The sequence below is a fragment of the Pteropus medius genome, unplaced genomic scaffold (genome assembly GCF_902729225.1).
Source record: "Pteropus medius unplaced genomic scaffold, Ma_sr-lr_union100, whole genome shotgun sequence".
NCBI classification, from domain to species: domain Eukaryota; kingdom Metazoa; phylum Chordata; class Mammalia; order Chiroptera; family Pteropodidae; genus Pteropus; species Pteropus medius.
Genome location: NW_024349519.1, coordinates 1,596,001 through 1,622,778, shown reverse-complemented (window position 1 = coordinate 1,622,778; position 26,778 = coordinate 1,596,001). Strand labels below are relative to the sequence as shown.

Genomic DNA, 26,778 nt, shown 5'->3' with positions numbered 1-26,778 from the left:
ACATCTAGAATTAAGATTTCATGACATGCTTCAAATAAAATCTCAGAAAATAGAGTAACAAAACCTGGGGCTAAAGTCTGTAGAGTAGTGATGTAGGTAGTGATAGGATGAGAGCCACTTCCACTGCATACAGACAGAGCTCCTCTTTGGGAAAGGAATGGTCATTAGAGGCCAGCACCACAGGCATGAAATTTCATACAACAGCACCTGACCATGAAATTCACTGCATAGCAGAGGGACCCACTGGTCATATCACATACTGCTCCAACCAGAAGTAGCTAGCCTCAGAGACCCATTGAAGGTACAGTTGAAACACCAGCCTAGAGAAAATACTTTGCAAGGAGGGGTGCCATCCTTCAGGGTACAATACATGCACTAAATCAGAGATCTTTATAAAGTGCTACATTCTCTTGAGAGGAATAAACAGGTTCAGGACCAAGAGATGGAAGCAGAACAGCCCTATTTAACACACCCAGTGACCCACCAGGGTATTCCCATCCAGCTTTTGGCTCTGCAAGGTCCTGGTCGCAAAGTGTGTGTGGGGCTGGGGGGGGGAGGCGGAGGAAGTGCAGCAGTGCACTCTTGCCAGGAGACATAGCGAGGATCCAGCTGAACTATAAGCTAGAGCTGCCACCAGGCCACTTTTAACTGTGTCCAGGAACTAGCAGGAAAGGAGCCTGTTTTTGCAGGTAATTGATCAGTGGGAGCAAGTAGGGATTCTTTCATACAATAGTACTAGGAAAAACAGGTCATCAACTTGGGTGCTATATTGGTTTTCTGTTTCTGCCATAACCAATTTCCACAATTTTAGTGGCTTTGAAAAACATAAAATGTATTACATTTCCATGTTAGAAGCCCAGAACAGGCCTCAGGCTAAAATCAAGGTATGGGCAGGTCTTTTCTGTAAGCTCTAGGATAGTCTGCTTCCTCCTTATTCAGGTGTTGGCTAAATTCAGTCTCCTGCAGTATAGGACTGAAGTCTGATTCTTTGCAGGCTGTTAGCTGGGGGCCATATTTAACAACTAGAGATCCCTCCCTGGTCTCTGTACCTAGTTCCCCCACATCTCAAAACTACCATCAAATCCTTCTCATACTGTCAGCTGGAAAAGGTTCTCTGCTTTTAAGGACTTGTAATTAGATTGGGCCCATCAGAATAATCCAAGACACTTTCCCCATCCAAAGCCCTTAATCTTAACCACATCTATACAGTCCCTTTGGCCAAAGTAACATTTTCACAGGACCCAGGGATTAGGAGATGGACATCTTGGGAGATTATTCTATCACAGGTGTAGCTTGGTACTCCCTTGCCTAACTGGATACGTGCAGCAACTGGCCTGAGAAGGGTATGATTATCAACAGTCCTCAGGAATAAAAGCTCACACCACCAGGTAAGCTACCAAGACTTACCAATGTGATAACCAAGGATGAAAGGAATTTAGAACGTTTGGTGGAGGGAAGTGACAAGTTGCAGCCCCAAGACAAATTACAGCCATGGGAGGTGTTAACAATCCTCTAACCTATGCTCCTCAGGAATTGTGAACGTGCATCAAGAATTGATCTGGCACAAGAGGTGAACTGTAGAGGCCATTGGAGTATGCTACCCAAAGGTCCTTTCAAGAGAACCTACTACAGTTAACAGCCTCCAGCTCTCTCACCTTTAGATCTACAAGATGTCACAAGGCCACACTTCTCTCAGGCTGCTACTACAACTGAACCCAGAAGGGGTACTAGGCCATCTCTTCTAACAGCCAACATACTTTCTCAGATATGGTATAGCTTGAGGATCTTCCTACCAAATCATGTTTTCCCTATTAGAAGCCAGAATCTTAAGAGTGGCCACTGTATATGTGACCTTCTCAAAACTCACCATTGCTGCTAGGTTTGCAAACAAGTGGCCATCAAATTTCTAGGGTGCTAAGAACGCAGATTCCCTGGCCACCACTTCCTGCCCCCAATCCCAGAAAGTGCTTATGGGCCTGTTAATTTACAAAACAATCACCTTGACTAATGGGTGGATACAAGTGGTTTGCATATCGCTTTTTAAGAAAGAGGATATTCTAATTTCTAGACCTGTCACAGGAGCAGATATGTTCTTGTCCATAGCTGCATAAGAAGTAATGTTTGTCTTGTGTATAAAGTGTAAAAATTACCAGGTAAGAAAGCAGTGGAAACCACAAACTGAAAAACAGTGTACCGTAAGACTCATTAAACATGATCTCAGGAATTCATCTGATGGGCCGGCCTCCTGAGTTACTTTCAACCATTCTCTGAATACAGATATTTAAACTAAAGCCAAGGTGACGGTGTAACTAAACTCTTGTTTCTCAATTCATTTCTTATAGAAAGCAATCTTTTGGCTTTTCTTAAAGTATTATAAAAATAGACTTTGGGCAGAGGTAACTTAACCCTAATTGAACTTCTATTTTAATCCTTCATCATCAAAATGATTTTAGACAATTTATGCCTACCTTTGTGATTCAGCATCAGGCCCAACTTCTCTGGGAGTTATATATAGACTGCTAGCCCTAGAGAATTTTAAATGATAATCAGGCATTATGAAATAGAAAAGAGTGGAAATAGGGGGCACAGAAGAGGGCAAAAAGGAAGGTATTTGGAACTGGTAGGCTTTAATAAGGAAGTCGGATCCCTTTCCATTTACTTCTTACAGGTTCTTATATTATCCTGCAAACCAAAACCAAAGTCATTTACTGAAAATGTATTTACTTCTTGGAATGGAAGGATATCTTTCCCATTTAGCCCTTTCCATTGACACAGCTCCCTAAGGACAGCCCCACCACACACACATACCCTCCCAAATACAAACAAAACGTGCATTCAAGTGATTGTTTCATATTTTCATAACATTTTAACATTTAATAGAAACTATATACAGTACTTTTTATGGTATCTTACATAAGACAGTCACTACAGAAATTTACAAAAGTTAGAGGCAAGATAGATGGTTAAGGAGGGCCCGGTCCTTTGGGCTGTTTTCTGAGTTTATAGTTCAGAGTTCAAGGGGGAAGGAGGTTCAGATTACCCAATTAGGTGAGAGGTGAGGAAAGGCTAAAATGGAGCCTGTTAAATAGTGATAACCAGAAAGCAGGTACATCAATATTCCAAGGGTACACAGCTTCCACCAAAACGCCTATGTGGATTTGTTCCAAGTCTTGGGAAATCTTCTTACAAAGATGTCTCTCCCCCCTCTTAGGCACAGATTGCCAAATCTTTGCTCAATCCCAGCAGCAGATTCACCTTTCTCTCTTCCTTGCCCAAGTGGGAAGACATCCACAACTTTTAGACACAATTGGTCCCTTCTCCAACAATTTGGTTTATGTTTGATTACAGCACTCAATAACCCAGAAGAAAAACAAAGCAGTCTGGGTTGTCCTTTAATAAGAGATGGTCAGAAATACTTGTTTAAAGAATGGGAAATTCAAATCCTCCAAAGTCAAATGGTTCCCAAAACAAACTATCAACTGATGGAAGTGGGTTCTGGCTTCCCATTTGCAGTAGCTATTCCACTTTGAGGCAATGGTGCAGAGGCTTTCTCAGAACTTCGAGATCCCTGCAATCTGCGCCCATCTCCGGTCATCTGCATCTGGCCCTGATAAAAGAGAGTCATTTTGGTTACAAATTCATTTGTTGTGGTCTGAATAAAAATCTGACTTAGAAATGATCCATTTATCATAGCAACAAGAAAAAGACAACAGAAATAAAATAATTTTGGGCAGTTACTCTTCCCCATACTTAACTATCCCTGACCCCTGAAATCCTAAGTCATTATTTGCAGCATTCCTGAGGCTCTCCCAATGAGAGAGAGCTGTGGGTTGTTTCTTCCAAATGAAATAGCCATTCTCTGCTGAGGTTCCAGAAAAATCAACAGATCACAGGAAGATGGTCCTTTGGGCCTCTGCTTGAAACCAACAGCTACAGTATAACTGCTGGTTTTCAGTCAGGGCCGTAGGTATCTCATCCAAATCTCAAAGAAAGAAGCCAAATCACATTACTTATCCTTCCTCTATAATAGCAGCAATTCCAGTGCTGAACTCTCCCTTAAAAGAAATATTTTACCTAGATTCTTTGTCTCAACCTTTTCTAGTTAACTAAATTTGTGTCCTGCTCTCTGAGACTTGAGAACCTAGAGCCATTAGGTGTTCTAAGGGCCCATCTGAAGAACTACCATCTGGGGAACTTTTACTGTCTATGTGCGATGACAAGCCCACTCCCTAGGAGTACATGCCAGCAAGGAACCCTCTGCTTGGTTGGGTCACTATACGAGGAAAGGCTGGCTGGGGTTGTTCTTCACTTGCCAAAATATCCACTGGGCCTTCAGCAATGTCTTTGATTGAATGATCTTCAAGGTTTAGTGAAGGATCAAAAAGCAAGGGTGAAGGAGGGCACTGTGTACCGTCACCCACAACATCCAAGTCCTAGGAAAAGAAAGAGAAAAGCCTATCAGCAATACCAAAGGAATCAATTAGCTAAAGCTGGCATACTTTTCAGCAAAACTCAAAACAATTCTCCCATACTTCCCTCACCCCTTACCTACCATGAATCAAAAAAGACTTTCCCATATTGTCCAACAAATGGGACAAGATCCAAAAGCACTAAGATTTTTTTTCTTGCTGCCAAGAATAAAACACAGACCACTATAGTAGCTTTATAGAGCATATTTTTTAAGTAGGAAATTTCAGAGAAAGCAGAACAGTAGATACCAGGGCCTGGGGAGAGAGGGGAAGTGGGAGTTATAGTTTAATGGGTACAAAGTCTCCGGGCTGATGGAAAAGTTCTAGAAATGGACAGTGATTATGGTGGCACAATATGTCAATGTACTTAACACTATTGAATTGTGCACTTAAATATGGGTAAAATAGTAAATTTTATGCTAAATATTTTACAATAAGTATTTATTTTTTTAAAAAGCATATTCCAAGACTAACTGTAGTCAACATCTAAGTTCACCAGTGGTGACTCTAACATGGACTATCAGCGTAACTGCAAATTAAAATGAAATACTGTCTTAAAAGACTGGATAATGTGAGATTGCTTGATTAATGTTCTAACAACCACAAGCAAGGCAGGGAGCAAGAAAGGGAAAAAGAAAGAGGAGAGAAATGAGGAAGGACAAAAAACTCAAAATCCCTCCTAATGGCTATGAAATACTATTTTGGTTAAGTCCCTATCCCCACAGAGTAAGTGCCTGATTCTTAAACCTAACATAGTCCAAGTGATCTGTAAAAAAGAAACATTATATTCTATAGACTGTTTCTTCCAATTGAATTGGCCATTCCCACTGTGGTCCTGAATGGCCAAAGACCATAGAATGACATTGCTCTTGGCTCCTGTTTGAAACCAATGGCTACAACAAACCACTGGTCTTGATTCAGGGCCTAAAGCATTGCAAAGCTTCGATGTGTCAAACTGACTTTCATGTCACCACTTTCTAAGAGTCTATAGCTAACCTCTCCTATCTAAGAGTGAAAATTAACCAAGAGTTTGTACTCCCCTAATACCCAATCCGCTTTACAGAGGCTGTGTTTCCAGTAATCTAGCTTCATGAGAAGCTTACTTAGTTTTATTCTTTTAAATAACTCTAAGAGTTTGAAATCCTTTCCCTTTCTTTGGTGTGCTAATCATCAGAAATGAGAATCACACCTTTACAATAATTAAGGTGAAGAATATACATCAAGAATGTACTGGCCTTAAAGATGCTCAATTTAAGCAGAAGCAGAAAGAAAAGGATAGTCAGCTACCTAACATTCATTCTGGATTTATTAGAAACTTCTATAACATCCAGCCACTATAGTGTTCTCACATCGTTAAGAGAGTGAACTATTTTCTCCAATTTTTTTAATATGGACAATTATTATATTATCATATAAATAATTAACTTGGAATTTAGAAGAACCCATTTAAGTGATGAGGCAAAAGTTTTCCAAGTCTCAAGATGACAATGGTATGGAAATCTTTTCAAAGGAAAATATATCCTGAAAAGGCTTTTCTCACATGTTCAGTGTTGTCTGTTATAAGAATTAAAATTGAGGAAAGATACCTAAAATAAGAAAGGAAAAAACAATCAGCAGAAATGCCTACCATTAACAGGAATGTTTAGAGACGCAAGCATCAAGACACTGAGAATTCATTTTTGTTCTGATCTCAAAAACCAACACACATAAAAAGAGCAAGCTCAAAGTAACAGGATAAAGGTATTAGGTTGTTACTTGCCAAACATCCTTGGATCAAAGCACAGAAAACAGGCAAGTGTATTATCTTGAATAAAAGGCTGAATTTTTAACCATGTTAATATCCAATACATGGCCCTCTCATAAGTAGTTACCAAAGTTGTTACCAAGTTATAGAAATGATATATAAGGCAAAATATAGGTAAAAAGATTGCCTGGTGAAATTCATATAATTAAGAAATTATTTTTTCCCAAAAAACTGTATACTAATAAATATATCCAGAATTTATGGGAGAACAAAAATTCTTTTCTACAACTGAATTTTGTTTCAATATTTTCTGAACAATTTTTACCTCCAAAGGTTAAGAATAAAACTATACTTTTTAATGACCAATGTAGTTTATCAAAAGAACATTAATATGAACATATTAGATGACCAATTATAAAGAGATGATTGTTTATCACTTTGACTTCTAACAAAGGTAAGGGTCAAAACTTCTCAGATTCTCAAAAATAAAGTTACTTCTCATATTCTTTAAGAAATCCATGCCACATATATGCATTAACAAATTTGATGACATATTTTTAAATATTTTTAAAATTTAAGATTCCTTAAATGTAAGTTTTGCCTATGGTCACATCTTACAATCTTTAATATTTTGTGTAAATATTCTCCAAAGAGTAAAGAATATAATCTTCAAACATACTGAAAGTTATGTTTTCTTAAACCTAGATTATCAAAGGTTTGAGAAAGAAAACATCATTTAAAATCAACACGGTAAAAACAGATGAATGGGGGAAAAGCGAACTGGTAAAAACAGAAAATGACTCTAGAAATTAACAGATAACAAACATTAATAACCTAGTACATCTATATACAACGTGCTAGTTTCTACATAAACGCATTAATATTTGAAAAGAACTTGATGATATAGTGATTATTAGGTTATTTTTTAGACCCTATAAAGCTCCTTGTATTACTACGTTAAAAAAAAAAAAAAAAGCACCTTGGTTTTCTTCATATGTAAAATGTAGTAAAAAAAAATCTGTCCTTATCGATCTAGGGCTATCTATTCATTTACTACAATATAATCTCATTGGAAAAGTTTGAGAGATACTGGAATATATCATCTCCAAGGTCCCTTTCTAGTTTATATTCTATGAATCTGTGTGAAAAAAACTTTTTAAAGAGCAATTATAATCAGGATTACGACAAAAATTATAATTTTATTATAAAGTAATATAAATCAGAAGTTTAATATACCTATAGACAGTATACAACCCCCAAAAAGGGAGGAGAAATTATGGGAAAAACTGCAATTGGTTTTTTCTTAATGCCACTTTTTATTTTTCAGATACTACCCTACCTTGGTATATCTTTTTTAGTGAGCAATACCCTCCTCCAGGCTACCCAAATATTGCTTGTACCCTTAGCAAAAATCTTGCAACCTATATTGAATTTTCCACTTAGATTTGTCACCTTAAACATGTCGTGGTTTTACACAAAATAATTTATTATGAAATTCAGAAGATTTATCATCAGAATAAATAATGAAGACCTTTATCCAGAAGGCTAAAGATTAAGCAAAGTGCCAAGAAAGAGACGGAATGTCAACTGATCCCTAAAGTCAAATAGTAGTAAGTGCTAATTAGAGAAACAAATAAAATGTAAGCTAGGTTTATAGGCTGAGACCAATCGAGGAATAAGCTAAAGGAGGTAGGGTAGTAAACATACTTAGAAGGCTATAAAAAAAAAATACTCAAGGAGATCACTGTTGTTCCAGTTCATTCACAACAGAGTATGTAATAACATACCAAAACTGAAAACCAGTAACATGAGATTAAGTTCAGAGTCATTTCCTGGCAGACACATTAATCTGAAAATGAAAACCCTACTACAGAGCTGAAAATCAAGTTTACACTGTCAAGAGTAGATATCAGAACTGGTTTGTATTAAGATTCTAGTGAATCACTCACCTTGTGGATGGGTACCAAATTTCCTGGCTACACCAAATCTAACCATAACTTGACTTTCCAACTTCTTTTAGTTTATAATTTCCCTTATCATTCTCTCAGAAAAACTTCTGCCAATTTAATATGCTAATATGCTTCTGCCAATGAATATGCTAACATACAAATACAGCCATACACATATCATTTCAAAAACTTTATCAACTATCCTGACCACAAAAGACTAACCTATTCTCACCATTAATAAATAAGGCCTCGCCTCAAAGGCCAACCAGAGCAGAGCTTCTCTAACTTACATCACTGAACTCCAGAGGTAAACTCTCAGTGGGCTGAAGCTCAGCAGCACTCAAGTACAGATCCATGGGGCCGGCTTCCAGATCGTCTGGCACAGACAGTACCTGCTCGGGCTTATACATCTGAGGAGGCAATTGGAAATGCAGTAGGCAGCAGGGATCTTCAGAGAGGTTTACAGGAACTGGTTTGTTGCAGGGTATCTCTTCAGACCCCCGGCAGCATTTGAAGAGAACCTGATTCGTGTCCTGACAAATATCTGTAGAAAAATGGTCAAGGGAAATAAAATGGATCTATGGTAGATATAAAACATAGGCGGTGTCTGCCATATAAAACTCAAGGTCTGGACTACACAATTGTGGTTACATTTGATACAGAACCAAATGCAGTTAGCAATCTTTAAAAGTTACTTCTCAAAATTAAGTGGCATTTACTAGCATCTAATTCTAGCTATCAGTAATTTAAAACATCCTCAACCTCCATTTCAAGATCTTAGCCATCTGAACTAGAAACACTAACTTTGTTCTCCCTCACGGGGAAAATACAAAATATGTGAAAAGGCAGTGCTAAGCAAACAGCAACAGGTGTAGGAATCTACACCTGTTCAGAAACATGTCATGGCAAATGCAAATAGCTGGCAGAGGTCTCCACCAACCCTTTCCAAGAGTCAAGAGACAACAATGTTGTACCTGCTCTATTAAGCAGACTGGCAAAGTTTGCAAAAACTTTTCCAACCCTGTTTCCAAAACGCTTACATGATAAATCTGTTTAAAGCAGCAGGGAACTAGGGAAAATGGAAGCTCTAGTAATAGTAATTAGCAGCTATTATATTTTGGGGGAGGGGGGATTGGGGAGGTAAAGTGGAGGACCAGGGGTGTTAGTGTAGGGGAGTCCTGCTGTGATGCCAAAGAGAAAGGGAAGAAGATAATTTTGCTTATGAGGACCCATGGAAAGAAAGTACTCCAGGAACGCTCCAAGAGCCCTAACGACTTTTGTTAAGGCTAGAAGCAGAAAAGGGCTATTATTTCCAAGTTGGCAAAGAAGCTCTGTAAGATGAATCAAAATTGAAATCACGATTAGATAAAACAACAACATTCCAGTTCAAGTTACTCTACAAAATATATTTTACTTAAGTATTACCATTTCTTGAGATCCTAACTACATGGTTATTTTCCTATTACTTCAAATTTGGGCTTATTTCTAAATAAGAAAGCACAATTTTCTATGAACTGATTGTATCCAGGATTATGAAATTACAAGTAATTTTTATTCTCAAAATTTCAAGGTCATTTTTAAAACCTAAAAAGTCTAATGTACATTGTAATTTTTAAACCAAATAAAAATTCTCGAATAAAACCATTTCTTTCAATTCATTCTTGGAAACTGCTAAACTCTAAGGCAGGGTTTCACAATGTTGCCACTAATGACACTGGCTGTCCTGTGCACTGCAGGATGTTTAGCGGCATTCCTGGCCTCTACCCACTAGATGTCAGTAGCACCCCCAACTAAGTTATGACAAGCAAAAATGTCTCCACACATTGCCAAATGGGGAATAAAATGGCCCCCAGCTGAAAACTAAAAAAGGAACAGTAAATAGTACAAAGTAAATATTTATTGAATGAAAATGAACAATCAAATGAACAGGAATCTAATGGGAACAGATTTGCAGTCTCTATGTGCTTAAGAAGCCCAATCTTCTTTACATTGTTAATATTTAAAATTTAATCCATTAAAATAAATGTTTTAACCAAATCTTTTTGAAAGACTTTCACAAGTCTTATTTAATACCACATATTCTCCAAAGCAACCCCCCGCAATCCTTCTCCACCCGCTTTCTTTTCATATGGGAACAGAGAAAAAGAGAAGGGAATGGTTGACCTACAACTAGAGTCTGGGTCCTTCACTTTCAGTCCAGTGCTGTCTCCATTAGACCAGAGTAAAGAGAGTTAACAGGTCACCAATGGCAGTCGCATCTTTCTCTGAGATAAGGACTTAAGGAAGGGTAAGTGACTTAGGCAACTATAAAGCGGAAAGGAAAAGAGCATGAAAGAAAAAAACACTTCCCTTCTCTTTTCAAATACATTTCATTTTCAACTTTACTTTTAAAAATATTAATATTCTAATAAATGATTTGAGTATACCGTAAGAAAGTCTAAAATATTCCTTAACATCTGTAAATTGGGTATTTTTGCCTTATAAAGTAATTCAAGCTCAATGAAGAAAACCTGAGAAGTACAAAGCAGAGGAATAAAGGGCAATCATAACCCACCATGCAAAAATAATCACATTTCTATTATATTCTCTCCCAGTATTTAGTTCCATGTATGTTTTACATACTTGGAATATGTAAATATGTAAAGTTAACATACTTTACACATTTCCATGTCTTACTTTTGTTGCTATCAAATATTTTCCCATGTAATTTATAAATTTTGTTAAATCTAGTTAATGCCAGAACATAGTCCATATTAGGTTGTATCAATTTTCCTCTCTATTGCCCATCTCTGAAAAATTTAAGGCTCTTTCCAGTTGGAGACATTTTAAGTAAAAATACTGGTCTGCATTTGATTAGCTCCTTAAAATAAATTCCCAGAGGTGATGTTATCATATCAAAGAATATGAATATTGTTAAACTGCTTTCTAAAAAGCTTATATCACTGGAAGCATTTAGAAGGGCCCATTTCACCTTACAGTCACCAACTTTGGAAATTCACTCTCATTATATACATGTAATTATCAAATTTATGATTAAAAAACTTTTTATTTCCTATTTCATTTATTTATAGTGATAAGCACTATTCATCTATCAGCCACTTCTACTTTTAAATCTGTCCATAGCCAGCCTTTGTCTAATTATGTTTTTAACATTTGCTTTTAGTTTTTAGTTACTTTGCATAAGCATTTCATATCTTAAGGACAGTAATCCTTTAGCAGACATTTGTTGCATTAATAAATTAATACTTTAAAAAATATTCTTTCGAAATGTTTTATCTCTTGCCATGAAAATGAAATCCAGCAATATTTATGCCTTTAATATAATGATCATTTTTAACAAATGCTTTTACAGCAAAAGTAACTTAATCAATGTCCATAATAAAGACATACTTTTCACAATTTAATAAACAGCTCAAAAAGTTTTATAGCCCAATAGTAAATACAGTCCCATAGCAGGATCAAAAGATGCTATGATGGTTCAAAGCCAAATTAACTGAGGGCAAATCAACCCATTTTTGGAAACAACACATTTCCAATTTAAATGAAGTCTTAAAAATAAAAGTTAGGACCCTGACCATATGAAAGAATAATATTCAAAGGAAGCTCACACAGTTTAGAACAATCCTGTTATTGATAGAAACACCCACAGTAATTTTTGTAATAACTGGATTAAATGGTATCATAATTCTAAAGAACAAATTAAATCAAGGATCTCTGTATTTTGGAATCCCAATATTAACTGACTACAAATAGATATTAACCCACATCTATCACAAATGACTCAGATGTTTCTTTCTAATGAATTGACCATTACATTACCTAAGATCTGAAACGGCCAACAGACCATAGAAAGACTTTTTTTAGGCTCCTGCTTGAAACCAACAGCTTAAGCAAACTGCTGGCCTTGATTCAGGGCCAAAGGAAAACAAAGACCTTCAATTAAGCAAACCATCAGATTCCCACTAGCCTTCAATCTAGATAGCAAATTAAACAGAGTAAAAAGATACGGGTAAGGCAATGCCTGGTCATTGGGAGAGACTGATTGGAACAACGAACATCATCCACAAAGGCCAAACACCTCTGACTGGAACGAGTGGTATGGGCCTAAAATGGAGAAAACAGATAAATCAAAACAAATAAATAAACAAACAAAAATCACCCAAAGAACCTATCAATTATCTTTGAGACTAGTTAACAACTGTAAATTGGGTATTTTTGCCTCGAATAAAACCATTTCTTTCAATTCATTCTTGGAAACTGCTAAACTCTAAGGCAGGGTTTCACAATGTTGCCACTAATGACACTGGCTTTAAAAGCTAAAAAATTCAACATTATTCACCAATATGATATATAAGAAAAAAGAAATTAAAAATCTCATGCCCAAGTCAATCTTAACCTGAAATTCACCTGTCAGTATTATAAACTTTTAATACAGCCTAATGATTTTCAAATTATTTTATCTTTCAGCAAAACTATTTTCAAAATTATAATCTGTGAAACCTCAACAAATAAAACATAAAAATAGAATTACTCTTAGTGAAGCAGAGACCAAGAGCTTAAGAAACAAATTTAAGAATGATCACTTAACTCTGCTTTCTATCAACCTTACTTTCTAACATTCATTGCTCCTATCATTCTATTTTCCCACCTTCTAAAACAAGACTCCCAGGAATTTGGGCTTATTAACCTGTCCCTATTTTTAAACTGAAGAATTTCTGAACCAAAGAACTGAGAAATCTATGCCCTCAATTTGCAGATGAGAACAGAGGCCCAGACACATTATTAGTGCAAGCACATAACTGGTCAGAAGGGAACTAAGACTAGAACTCATGTCTCCAGACTTCGGGATAAGTGCTCTTTTCAATATACCCCACATCCAATAAGTCAGATGTTAGAGCCAAGACTGTACAACAGTGTTTTGACAATTACCCTAACTTCATAAATAAAGTAAATGTATACACCTTAGAGATATATACACAAATTACCTGTTGGGCTGCACCATCTGTAGCCAGCATTCTGCGTTCCTTCAGCTGCCTATGTAGTAAGGCTTCCACTCCATAGCGCTGACGATACCGCCGAAGACATTTTAGGCGCTTTAAATTGTCTCGTTCTTTGGTCAAAAGTCCCTCTGGGCCAGTTAGGAGACTACTACCTGGGTAGTCACAACATTCAAGATGTTATTTGCGGAGCAATCAATCAAGGACATTTCTCCAAATTAACAAAAAAATCTTTGGCCATAAGACAGGTAGTTTCAAAAGCAAATTCTCCTCCACTCCAAGTACAAAGACAGAGATAAATCTAACTACTGCCAACATGTGGGTTCACATGTTGAACCTGCACTAGCTTGTTGGAACAGGCATCAAACTTGCCTAGAGCTTCATGTTCCACTTTGCGATTATGTAAGTACCGTCGCTTCTTCTCTTTGAGCAGATGCTGAAGTCGTTTAAACTGATCAATGTACAAAGACTGTAAACGAATTAGTTTCTCACGCATAATCAGGGCCACTTCTTCAGCTGTGTAGACACCAGCATGTCTGCAATAAAACAGAGAAGTCAGAAAAGTATAAGAAAGCACAACGATAAAACCCAAGCTTAAAAAGAGAAAAGAGTTGAGATTAGACTTAAGTTTGTTATTTAAGAAGTAGTCACTGATGAGACAATGGCCTTATTAACAGGAATCTTTCCACACATATCGCTGAAGTTATGTTATTAAGAAAAAAGGAAATCTCTAAGAATAGAGACTAATGTATGATCCGACGATAACAAGGAAGACGTTTCATTATTTCTCCTAGTTATCTGCATTATATTTAAAAAGTGAAGCTATACAAAATTTTTTATTAATCTACATTCTAATTCCATCTAATAATACAGAAAAATCACTTAACAGGACAACTCAGTGTTCAATTTAGTAGCATGTATCTTAATATATTTTAATTATAAAGTACAAAAGATAAACAATTACAACTTCTAATTTCAAAACATATTCCTACATATTAGAGTTTACATGAGCACTCAAACACTGGTCACAATGGCTAGACAGTGTCCTCAGCTCATTTTCTTGACAACAGTCTCAAAATACAGTACACCCTGGGTCAACCCTAATTACCAAATATCTAAATGATCCACATCAACTTTATTAACTTTTACTGCCAATTATAAATAGAACTTTTTAAAAATTTATTCTAGTGATTGAGGTCACATAAGCAAACGAGTTAAATGGCAGTTTAACTAGAGACTGTTTCCTGCCTGAGTCAACTCAAAATTAAAAAGATAAACTGCAAATTTAAAAAATTTTTAGTGCCATTTGTCTTATGTGATCACTATATAAACAGCAAGAACAAGCTACATTATATACCCTGACTTTTTCTATTTTGACTAAGTTATTTCCCTTAAAAGGCAATACACACAAATTACATACTCAAACTAATTTTAAATCCAAAAATTATGCTTTCTTTAAAAATTAGCTGTTAAGGCCACTAAAATACACAGGAGAAATAAAATCATTAACTTTAGGACTAAAAGCAAGTAACCTCTGCCACAGTTTTTTTCTTATAATATATAAATAGGAGCTAATACTACCTGTATATAAGAGAAGTATAACTACAAAATACTCTGAAATAAATGTGAACAAAAATTAAAAACCAAAATATGAGTAAAACCAGCAAATTACAGAAATAACAAAACATAACACTATCAGAAAATACGAAAAGGTTTTAAAAATATCTAATGTCTAAACAAGGTGACAAGGTTATTTCTTCAGGAAAATGAGCTATGTCTGCAACCCTAAAAATACTGAGGCAATAACCTAAGTATTAGGTTTATTAAAATGAAATTAATTTCATTGTACCCTATCAGAAGAGGATTTAATCAACAGCCTGGGAAGCAGAATTTATAAATGGAAGACACTACAATGAGAATTTACTACAAATCATTTGAGGTGGGGTGAGCATCCCAACTACTATGAATATCTAGTCTAATTTATGTGACAAGATCATTTAAAAACAGATGTGCTAGACAGTCACAACTAGTTGTCTAACTCCCTTTGTGACATGCACAAATATAAGTCAAGGTTTTATTATTAGAATTCATCTTCAAGAAAGAAGGAATTACCTTATACTCCATTCAACAGTGTCTCTTATTAAAGGGCATTCTCTCAAATTTCTTTATTTTGGTAATAATGAAGACTCAATAATTTGAAATGACCTTTCTCAAAACAAGTTCTGGATGCCTGCAGAAGTCATATAACAAAACTTACTTTTTAAAAAGTGAAAGAAAGATTTAACAATTACTCTTAAACTAAAACTTCACCAGCGCTGGATGCTGTAAACAAGCTTTTAAAAATTACTTTTTACAAAGTAATTAAGTAAATGGTTACTTTTTGGGAAATCACATATATACACACCTACAAAGCAGAAAAAAACTATGGCAACAGTAATTCTAGTTAGGATAAAATCTCTAACATTACCATAAATACTAAAAGTACCCTTTCTGAAACAAGCAAGTGAACATATATGCTGTAAACTGTTAATGATTCAAGAAGTGGCTCTAATAAGAACAAACACTGGCACGAAGATGAAAATTTTAAATTTGGGGGGCTTTATTTTCTCTTTTGAATGTTCCTTTTGGGAGAAACTGACATCAAATTCCTATCTTTTTAACATTTACACTTATAGTATAAACAGGTATTTTGGTTTGCAGAGCAGTCTCTTGTAAATCAGATTAGCAGGAATGTGTCCCCTAGAGACTGATCCACTCTAGATTACTAAAGACAAAATCAAGTTTCTGGACCTTCAAAGCTGAGTGTTTACCACACAACGAACAGTCACTCTGTGTGACCCTACCAAAGCATATACCTCTTCAAAACAGCAAGTCCGTCATTTCTAGAAGCACAATAAAAAATAAAAAAGAATATGCTTGGTATAAAGTTACTACTATGAGAGAATCTTGTTAGAAAACAAACATTCCTTCCCAAACTACTTAAGAGACTTTTGAAACAAGTTCTTCCTGAATAGATGACTAGAGATTACTCAAATAGATAAAATTATTCTACTCAGAAAATGTAACCCTCAATGACTTCTTATAAACCTCAGAATCCAAGGTAATGAAGAAAACACTATTCTAAGACTTTAAGTTCAAAACAGTCTAGTCTAGAAATTCATTACCCCTCCCACTATTTACAGTACTTCCATCTACACTGTCAGTGGAAAGTGTTAAGAGACATTAAGTCAGAAAGAGAAAAAAAAAAAGCTAAGTAACCCAAATCATGAGACACAGAAATAGGAGACTCTAGAGTGCCAATGTTTTTATGTTTCTTCAACTCCTGAGGTGATCACAGGTTAAGTACAGAACCTTAGTAAAATATAATTAGGCTGATTACTCACTTCCTGGTTTCTAAATCAGTTTCTCTTTCTTAGGCATGAAACCAAAGGAAATTCTTGAACACTTTTTTATTTTTCTTAAAAAAAAAACAAAAAAACAAAAAACAAAAAACCATAAAATGTAACTTTACAAAAAAAGTAGTTATTCAAATACTATGATTCCTGAAGTTTAAGCCAAGAATTCACTCACATCAATGTTCCCTACTCTGACTGATCTAAGCATTTCTCAACCCACCTCCCACTCCTACATCCAAGAAATTTCCTGTTTTCTCCCTTATTCTTTCTCGTGTGTAGAATTTGATGTCCAACAATTTTCCCAAATTATAAGACTTCTAAAAAAGAATCAAATCTTGCCTTGAAGCAAGACGATAATGAACCATGACACTTTTATTCACAGAAGCTGTTTTTGCTCACAAATAGCTAAGCTATCTTCGACCCTCCTAGGTTATTAATCTATTAACAGTATGCAATACTACATTCCACATACTAACTACATTAAATATTTAAAAGCCTTATGTGGAGTTACAACTTACTTTAGGGGATCTTCTTGATCACTGTCTATGCTATCAGCTTCACTGTCAGGGTCACCTCTCCATGTCTGATCCACTGTAATGGGTTCCTGCTCCCCATCACTCCAGCTGTCTTCATCTGAGGCAAGGAAGGGAGAGTAGCCATTAAGACTTCTCACCTCTTTAACTCCACCACACAAAACTGGATTACTCAACACATCAACCCAAATTTTAAAATTAAAATAACTCAGTACAAAGATACTGGCAAATAAAAACGGCTTAAAAAAATAAAACCCAAGTAAGATTACTTGCAACATAAATGAAGTTAAACATGCCCTCAAAAGAACAAAAGTCCTACTCAAAATTGTTACCTGAAATTACTTTACCTAGCAAAGATGAAAAATATATAAACAGCAATGAAGAAAGTAAACTCAGGAAAATAAACCTAAGCACACACTACTTAAATCGGAAAAGAATTGGTGAACAACATAACAATGCTGGAATCTCACCAAATCGCTAATGAATTAATAATAATATTGTATTATCAAGTGTTATATATGTGCAAGGCACTGAACCAAAATAAGTTCTGTTACCCTTCTTCCTCCTTTTTCTTTCTAGGAGACAAGATCCTTACCTAGAATTCGGCTGGCTTCACTGCGACTACTTTCTGGAGTTTGAGACCCCAGCTCTGTCTTAGCATATGAGCTCAGCTGACACAAGAGTGTTTCACCCATAGGCCCTGGACTAGTCTTCTTCATTTGAGCATGAAGTGCCAGGGCATTCCTACGGGCATGTTCAGCACAGAAGGACACCCTGAAGAGACAAAATATTAACATTTTATACTCAGGTTTTCTTGAAAGAGTTCAATGACTTTCATACTCACTGATCTTTAGATCATTTTTAGGAAATTAAAATGACCATTAGCTTCATTTATAAATTAAAAAGGCCAGTGAGGCAGAGTAATTTAACTGTCTCAAGGTCAACTCATTTGGTATTAGTAAAGGGAAATGCATGTAGCATAACCTAGTACTCTATCCATCAAACAAAACATTCCAATTATAAAAATGCTGACATCATCTCATAACAAATCAGAGATCCAACTTTTATCTCTACACTTTACTTCAATATCAATACGTTGTAGGTAATAAGATGTGGAATACAATTTTAAAACAAAAAAGTATATGCAGAATTATCTAGCTATTATGCTTCTACACGGATACCTTTGCTTATGTAATGAAAGCTATGAAATCGTTCCCAGAATATATGTATATACAGTTTACATATTATTTAAAAAGATTCAGAGCCATGGACCCCTGGGTTAAGAATAATCTAGAATATTCCTTTAAAGAGCCATGGACCCCCGGGTTAAGAATAATCTAGAATATTCCTTTATTTTATGGATAAGAAAAAGATCCAAAGAGATGAACTGAGTGGCCCAATTGAAAGTGGTCTCCTTCCAGTTTTCACCGTTTTTTTATTTTCTAAGGATATATTCTTAATTCCAATTTTACAAGCACGTGAGTTGAAAATTCGGTAGCTACCCACAAGCCACATCATACCCCATCCCGCTCTCACTTTAAAACTAAGAATACAAATGACAAAAATATCTACACATATATACCCATCTTTCTTCTCAGGCTTTGGAGCGGCATTGGGACATCTTTTCCCATTCTTCGTCGATATGTAACTACACTGCTTGAAGGGCGCATTCTTGTCTTCAAGGATATGCTTAATGCAAAACTCCTGTCCCTCCAGACGAGGTTGTGAGCATGGACGATGAGTGAATGAACAAGAGAGAGGCTCCTGAGACCTGGGCACTGGGGTGATCCTACCCCGATTGGTCGGCAAGACGTGGATCCGAATCCTGTTCATACCAAAACCTGCAGAATCACACAAAAGATCAAAACGCCCTTACCCTTCCCCGAAATTCCTTCTTTACAACATCCTGGCCAACTGTGGGTAGTTTCTAAACAACAGACAGAAGTCACGCTTCCTAACTCCCCTCGGCCTAGGTCTCCCCAGGCATGTTAGTGAATTTCCCTCACCTCCACTTCTCCCCCTATGCCCGCCCCCACCCCCACCTCCACCACACTAAAAGAATCTCGAAAGCTCGCACCGCCGCAGCTTGAGCGCAAAGTGCCAGTACCACGAAGAGGCAGCAACGCCGCCGCGCCCCGCCTCCGCCGCCCTGCACACCGCCTTTGTCCCGGCCCGCCTCAGAGCTCAAGGCTGAGCCGAGCCGTCCTCGGCTGCGCGTGCAAGCGCCATCTTGTCCCAAGGCTCCAAGAACCAGAGCTTCTCGGTCCTCGGAGCCTACGGGAGGAAAGCGACCCCGATGCTGATCGAGGCAGAGTAGCAACTCTGAGGGAGCAGAAAGGGCGAAGCAGCAGCGTAACTGCAAAGACGAAGAGCAAACACAGACGCCATCTTACCTCTGCGGCCCCGCCGCGCCACGCCGCATGCCCTCTGGCCGCGTCAGCTGCTTTTAGCTCGGCCCCGCTCCTTTCCGGGCTGCCAACCACTGATTGGCTACCGCGCCTAAGGCACTGTGCCACCATTGGCCGAGGCCAGCTACCCATATCGTGCATGGGAGGGCGGGGCTCTGAAAAACTGAGGCTAGGTTAGATGAGACCTCCTCCTCAGCAATTCCGCCACGCGGAGAGTGAGGCGTAGCGAGCGCAGGCTGCAGGTTTCGTTCGCGGGATGCGGTTGTATTTCCAAATTCAACGTGGCTGATTCTCAGGCAGTTTCTGGGCGCCCTGTCTGTGGTGGTATGCTGCTACTACCTAACCAGCCTACACAACCGGTAAAAAATCAGACATTTGATTATTATTGTTTATACAGGATAAGGCCTTAGTTTTCTTTTGTGTTCATTTACTGCAACATTTTCTGAGTATTAAATTCTGGGAAATTACATATGTAAAGATTTAATTTCCAGAGCAACCCTAAGATGTAGAGGCTATTTTTTCCATTTTAAGATAACTGAGAAACAGAATGGACCTATATCTAGTGAATAGGTTTAAAGTGGACCTGAGCGTGTTTGTAAATAGAGGCTGAGAAAGACGAACTCTTAAAGGAAAATAATTTTTTAAAATTTGGAATGAGAGGGGGCGCTAATCCTAGAGAAGTGTGCGTGTATGGGAGGTAGGGGGCTTTGGTATTGAGGATAAATGCCAAACTCCTGATCTTTCTGTAGACATTCTCATCTCGGTATATGACAACTCCATCCTTCCAGTTGGGCAGGCCAAACATTGGGAGTCATCCTTGACTTCTTTTTCTTCCTACCTTATAGCAGATCCTATTGGCTCTAACTTCAAGATATGTAACTCCCCATTACCTTCTTACAACCTGGTCCAAGCCACTCTTATCTCTTACCTACCTTAATTATTGTGAATCTCCTTACTCTTGAGTCCTGCAATCCATTTTCTACACAGAAGCCCAAATAAACATTTTAAAACCTAAGCTAGATCATGTCACTTCTCTGCCCAAAATTTTTTCAGTGGTGCCCATTTCAATTTTATTTAGTAGGCCCTACAGTATCTAGACTTTTATTGCCTCTCTAAGCACACACCCTACTACTCCCCTCCTCACTCATTTCCATATTAGCTACACTGGCTTCCTCAGCTATGTTCCTACTTTGCGACCTTTGCACTTGTTTCCTAGAATGATCCTGATAAGATCTTATCCCAACTATTCCCATGGCTTGCTTGCTCACCTCTTTCATGTCTGCTGAAATGTAATTTTGAGCCATCTTATTTCCATCAACCCTACTTACCTGCATGCACACGCACACTTACACACAGTCCCTATCCTTCCTTCTCTGCTTTACGTTCTCCCAAGTACTTATTATCTAACCTACTGTTTAACTTGTCTACCCCACAACTACAATGTAAGTTCTCAAGAGAAGGATGCTTGTTTACTGCCATACTCCCATCAGTAGTCAGTACACATCATACTGGGTAGGTACTATTTTCTAGTGAAGGAATAAATGAAACAGAGGAGTACCTGAAACTACTTTTCAGAAAAGGTGTATCTCTAGTACAGCAGGTCCTCTATTAACTTCCTTTCATTCAACAGCTTTAACGTTGAGGAAAAAAAATCTCTTTCTGGCTGGGGCCATAGTGTGGAGTTTGCACATTCTCCCCATGCCTGCGTGGTTTCCTCTGGGACTCGTTTCCTCCCGCATCCTAAAGATGTGCATGGTTAATTAGTTTGTCTAAATTGTCCCAAGCTGACCCAAGCTGAGTGAGTGCGATGGAAGGGTCTTGTCCAGGGTGGGTTAGAAAATCATTCTTTATTAATCTTTCTTAAATGTATATATAACTCACATGTATCTCAATGTTTAATATTACAAGTGTTTTGGGTCCCTATAAGTTTGATTTTTTTTTTTACCAGAAATATGCCATAGGAACTTAACCCTTATTTCTATTAATTAGCCTACAGTAAAATTGGTTTCCTTATCTGTCATTTCGCTTCAAGTCAGTTTCCAAGAACCTATCAACAATGTTGTTAGGACTTACTGTATTCAATTTATTTTCACTGATTTTTTATCTCTTCGTTTTGTGTATGTGAAATGAAGTTGAGATTCCACAGTGCAGAAAAGTAGCACAAGTAGGACATGTGACAATCCATAATCCATATCAATTCAGAAGTAGGCCTCAGAGCTAGAGGTTACAGTAAATATAAGCTTCTAAAGGAATCCACAGAAGTCATAGGAGGGCTTCAAACTTTCTACAGAAAGTTTAATGATAGAGATGACAGAATTTATGATTTAGGCATTGATCATAAGATGAAGCCCAACTTTGTATCAGCTAAACAAACCTTCTAATTGAGGATACAGTTGTGCACAACCTTTATATTGATTTGTAGTCCATCTACTCCCAAGGATAAGTTGATATTAACTCTTAAAGGCAAATCACTAAATTTATAATTTTGTAACATCTATTCTCACATTCTTCATTTACTGCTTTTCTGTTCTTCCATTCAAACCAGAAAAGAATTCCTAAAATGTCAGCGACTTCCACAAAATTTCAGGAAAGGCAGAACAAACAAAAATCTTAAGTTGTTTTATTTTTAAAAAAATGGAATGAACAGAACTCAAGTGATTTTTTAGAAATGTTAGAGTTTTTAAACTATAGCTAATGCTAACTTTGTGTTATAATTTTGGAATACTTTTCATTTTTTAAAATTTTATTAAATTTTAAATTTATTAAATTTATTGGGCAACATTAATAAAATTATATAGGTTTCAAGTGTAGAATTCTATATACATCATCTTTATATTGCATTGTATGTTTACTACCCAAAGTCAAATAGCTTTCCATCACCATATATTTGATGAAGTATTTTAGCATAAAAATTCTTTCTTTTTAAATGTGTAATTTATAAGATTTACCTTGTATGTATGGTTTTATTATGTCCCAGGAAAAAGAGTATTCACTATCAATTTTTCCAGGCACCACCAAGAATGCTATTTATTTTTTCCTTCCAAATGCACTCCTAGTCTATACCAATATTTCAATTTCTCAAAGAAACCAAGTATACAATTATGAATGTTTGATAGTGTTACTATCATCTATTAAGAGCTATATATTTTTTGTGTACCAGTTACTCTTCCAGGTATCCACACAACGATTCTGAATGAGGGTCCCCCCCCATTACATCATACTTTACACTATCAATTTCACTGTGATGACCAAATCTTAGGTCTTTCTGATGGACTCAATTCCCACAGGATCTTGTGTAGTAAGAAAGTACATACTACGACCAAAACTAAAACAAAACTATAATCATATCAATAAAATGACAAGTAAAAACTAATTTGAAGACTCGGTACACATAAACAGCAATCAGATGAATGTTTTATAATTGACATTTATTGATGGGATGGATAAATACAGATTGAGAAACATACTTGACAGCAAGATATCAAACTGATAGCCAGACTATAAAATGTATACATCTTTTTAAAAATTTTTTTAAAAATTTAATTTTTTTTACAAAGAGCCCTTACTGTAATGGTCATTTACATCCTATCATTCACATAACAGCAGTAGAGATACTAGGGGCAGCATCCAGAACTGAGATGCCCCAAGGAGGACAGAGGCAACAGCAGAATAATATGCTGAGAAAGGACTCTTAAGAGCAATACAAAGAAAATGGACAAAAAATAATATCACCACAAAATTGTACCTGAGTGACATAGATTGGTAAAGTGTTTTACTTTTTTTTTTCTTTTTTTTTTTTTTTGTTGTTGTTGTTCTTTGCTCTTTGGTCTGATAAGAAAACGGACAATTTTAGGGGAAAGGTCAGTTTCAAATCCAGAAACCTAGGTTAACACTAAGTTAGGCTGCTGCATTCTTCTCTCTGGGTGCTTAACCCAGCCATCACCTCCATCTTCTAATCAATTCCAGTGTTATCAGCCACGAATCAGTCAGGTCTTCAGCTTTAAAATGAAGACTTCCTGATAACCTGGAGACACACTTGCTCTGGCTTCAATTAGCATGCTGTCAAGCATCCCTCTCCACACTTAACATGGCAACAGAAAACCCAAGGGTCTTTCTGTTCTTTTCATTCAACCATGAATACACACTCATAAAGGGGAAGAGTAGACACTGCTTTTTAGTAAACATTTTCTTTCCCTCCCTTTTCCAATGCCAAGTTCATATGAAAAACCAGAAATATTAAAATGGGTCTCCGACTAAAAAATAATTATTATTCTAGACCATTGTATTAGATAGGATTACAGTACCATACTTGTTTCAAACCCATATCCGCAGAGAGATAAAAGACAAAACTTGATAATGTGATACCACATGAACATTTCTTAAACCATCAGGAGCGAATACTCATTAAAAGCTGGGTGTTAACAAGCAGCAACATGAGAAATTTGGGGGAGGTATCAAAGTCACTAAAAGCTTAGGGAGACTGTGGAGGGCTTATTTCTCACCATGTGAAAGGTTGCATAGACTGCTTAAATTCTCTCAAACCCAAGAGAATATTTGTATTCCAACTTCAAGCTGTTCTAGAATCTCTTTTCCTAGCATATTAAGTAACTAATAAAAAAAGAATAATCCTTTTTAAAAAGTAATCATTTCCCAAGTTCCCACAGTTCCTATGTTTCTGTGGGCAACATAGATGTTTAAAATTCAACCAGGCTGGGATAAGACCCCTCTGATTGCCTTTGACCAGAAGCAAGGTATGAGGCGTATGCATTTTCAATATGGGGAATTAGGTAGCAGAGGCTTAAGGAAATCTCGCACTAATGTTACCATGATTTTATTCCTATATCCTAATCCACTGCTGTTTCTAACTGGAGATTTAAAAATTTTTTATATCAACACTAGTGAAGCCAATAATACAGAACTATGAAAAAGGATGCAGTAAATCAAAACACTAAAATCATTTTTTTTTTTTTTGGAAAAAAAAGCAAGCTGAGGATCTCAGGTATGGAAACACACTGATTCCTAAGTGAGAAGACTAAACTAATTCCATGTATTTTCTAAACCCAAAAAGCATAACTGATACTGCAGAAGACCAATTTAGCTTTAGATTAATGCTTCACTAGAGTTCAGCTAAGAGCAACACGGGTGTCTGATTAAAAACCCTAAAGACAATCCACAGGTATTTGTTTTTGTGAACATGAGATTCAAACAAAGTTTAGGAATTAGTTTTACCGAACTTGAGGCTCCAGGCCTGCTTACTACCATTTATCCTTGATAGTCTAGGTTAAAAGGAGGGGAAAAAGCCATGTTTACTAGATGAACTTTGGGTATATAAACCCCATTTCTCACTCTTTGAAAGTGAGAGTAGAGAAGACACAGTTTAGAAACCACACAACCCTTTGAAGCCTAAGTTTATGGGAATTTGGACAATATGCATGCTACTGACAGGCACATCTGCTAACCCAAAGACAATGCAGCAGCTTTCATGCAGAGACCATGAGTTCATGAAGTATGCACAGATCTAAAAGCAGACACTGCAGATACCTTAAAACAGTATCAAGAAGCCTTAATATAGAAAAGTCTTTAAACTGATCTATACTAGAATGATCTTCTAGTATACAGGCAGACTACACAGTATAAAGCAGGTCTTAGGCTCTAGGCTCTAGTAAGCACTTTTTTCTAAGTTCACTCCTGAGAGAGTTCTAAGGAACTAACTACAGACTATCATGGAGAACTGCTAATTAGGCCAAGTGGATATGTATGTCTCTGTGGTGAGGGAGTGCATGTGATTAGAAAATGTGACTTCTGATGAGAAAAATTAAAAGCTGGAAGACATTTTCATAATCAAATCAGTGATCATCAATTCTACAAAGATACAGATGCAAACTAAAGGTCAAGAAGGAGAGCAGACTTCACCAAACAAAATCTAAACAGAAAGGCTATATTTAGTAAAGACACCACACAACTACCAATTATCTAGCACAACACAAACTATCAAGAAGAGGAAAATGTCATCTATAAAAGTGAAATGACATTCCAAGTCAAAAATAACACTAGTTTATAGGCTGGCAGAGAGCTCATTTTACACAGCAATGACAGGCACTCCAGACAGTTCAAATATGCAAAGATGCTAGACACTAATTCACTTTCAGTTAAGGTTTATTGTACAGATTCTTTCCTATATTAGGCCAGTGCATCATCAATTCCAACTGCTTCAGTGTTCTCTCCAATTTGTTGATGGCAAGCAGCAGCAAATGTATAACTCCTGTCTCCCTATGACTTCCAATGAAAAAAATTTCAATTTGTCCGTAAAAATATTCACTGTGAAGGAAGCTACATTAAAAACAAGACAAATTCAAACTGCATCATTTTTCCATAGCAAAAAATGCCACGAAGACCAAACAATATCACATCAAATGATCCATGGCTAGGTGGCATTTTCAGTTAGACAACTTGGCTTAGAATTTTTCTAGCTCCTTAAAAGATTCCTTTCCTCAACTAAAATGTTAACTCCTAAAATATGGGATAATCGAGTACCCTAACAGGATACCTGATCCATTTTTTTTAAAAGGATCCTTAGAAATCTCCTGAAGAACCTTCTGCCTAGAGTCTAAAGCCACCAAAAATGGACACTCAACAATATCTGTAGGTTAGGTTTGCTAACCCTAATGGCACTAGTACTGTTAAATCCACAAGCTCCAAACTCTGAAGCTATATAGGCTGCAAAAATTAAGGATGCAGCTGTTTCTCTTCAGATATACAGATAAAAAGCAAGTCTCACATTTATAATATAACTTAAAATACAATGTCCTAAAAATCCCCAATCACAATTTCATTGTTTTCAGGATCCTCTAGCTCAATGGCTTCTCCCAGAACTATTCTGAGACATGGTCTGGACTTTCACAGGCAGAGACCTTGAGACTGCTCTCACTTGAACACTTTCCCAAAGCCCAACCTGAAAAGAAGACACACCTAATTCTGTAGGCCAGAAGCCAGCCTTGCTCTCTAACCCTTTTTCTTCAACCCCACCTTTGTTCTGCATCAAAAGGAAAAAAGGGGTAAAAAACGAAGTGTTTATAATAGAGTCCAGAGTCAGGCCATTGGCTGCACTTGCCCAAACTAGAATTTAGAAGGCTACCACTCAATTACAACATAAAGAAAGGGAGAAATACCATGTTGAATGCATGCCTCTTCCTTCAAGTTCTAAAGGCCACACCGTGTTCTCTCTAGTAGACTGTTGGGAAGTGAAAATGGTGAGGGACAGGGAGGGAAAGATAAAACATGAT

At 36.8% G+C, this 26,778-nt stretch overlaps 2 protein-coding genes and 3 non-coding genes across 9 annotated transcripts in view; all 5 read right to left on the bottom strand.

The window, feature by feature from the left end:
* Positions 1-2,840: 2,840 nt before the first annotated feature.
* Positions 2,841-19,610, bottom strand: KANSL2 (KAT8 regulatory NSL complex subunit 2). Of its 4 annotated transcripts, none has more exons than XM_039882181.1 (10): positions 19,481-19,610; positions 18,670-18,928; positions 17,683-17,861; positions 17,073-17,187; positions 13,532-13,695; positions 13,148-13,314; positions 12,170-12,266; positions 8,555-8,706; positions 4,314-4,433; positions 2,841-3,607 (listed from the first exon to the last, which is right to left on the bottom strand). In XM_039882181.1, exons 2-10 carry the CDS (start codon positions 18,918-18,920, stop codon positions 3,476-3,478), a joined length of 1,377 nt encoding a protein of 458 aa, XP_039738115.1. In that variant the 5' UTR covers positions 18,921-18,928; positions 19,481-19,610; the 3' UTR covers positions 2,841-3,475. The 4 variants fall into 4 exon arrangements, 3 of the variants coding, with proteins under 3 accessions (XP_039738115.1, XP_039738113.1, XP_039738114.1); XM_039882179.1 differs by having other exon boundaries at positions 8,453-8,706; positions 19,481-19,609; XM_039882180.1 differs by lacking the exon at positions 19,481-19,610 and adding an exon at positions 19,165-19,467 and having other exon boundaries at positions 8,453-8,706.
* On the bottom strand, positions 3,829-3,965 carry LOC120618803 (small nucleolar RNA SNORA2/SNORA34 family). Its single transcript, XR_005657304.1, has one exon. It is a non-coding gene; the product is annotated as a small nucleolar RNA SNORA2/SNORA34 family (small nucleolar RNA).
* On the bottom strand, positions 5,264-5,396 carry LOC120618802 (small nucleolar RNA SNORA2/SNORA34 family). The gene has a single exon (XR_005657303.1). It is a non-coding gene; the product is annotated as a small nucleolar RNA SNORA2/SNORA34 family (small nucleolar RNA).
* LOC120618801 (small nucleolar RNA SNORA2/SNORA34 family) lies at positions 11,946-12,081 on the bottom strand. Its single transcript, XR_005657302.1, has one exon. It is a non-coding gene; the product is annotated as a small nucleolar RNA SNORA2/SNORA34 family (small nucleolar RNA).
* A 3,294-nt stretch (positions 19,611-22,904) lies between the features above and the next one.
* Positions 22,905-26,778, bottom strand: part of CCNT1 (cyclin T1) — a 32,170-nt gene continuing 28,296 nt past the window's right edge. For both annotated transcript variants that reach the window (XR_005657162.1, XR_005657163.1), the window contains exon 10: positions 22,905-26,726. The gene's annotated coding sequence lies outside the window, so the exon portion shown is untranslated. The remainder of the gene's footprint in view (positions 26,727-26,778) is intronic.

What these genes read in the sequence shown, in the direction of transcription:
- KANSL2 (XM_039882179.1), bottom strand. Translation starts at nt 18,920, where the DNA reads ATGAACAGGATTCGGATCCACGTCTTGCCGACCAATCGGGGTAGGATC. An exon ending in TGAAGCCAGCCGAATTCTAG is followed by an intron (nt 17,188 to 17,682) that starts GTAAGGATCTTG and finishes TCCTTGCCTCAG; the next exon opens with ATGAAGACAGCTGGAGTGAT. An exon ending in GACCAGGCATTGCCTTACCC is followed by an intron (nt 8,707 to 12,169) that starts GTATCTTTTTAC and finishes ATTTTTCTACAG; the next exon opens with ATATTTGTCAGGACACGAAT.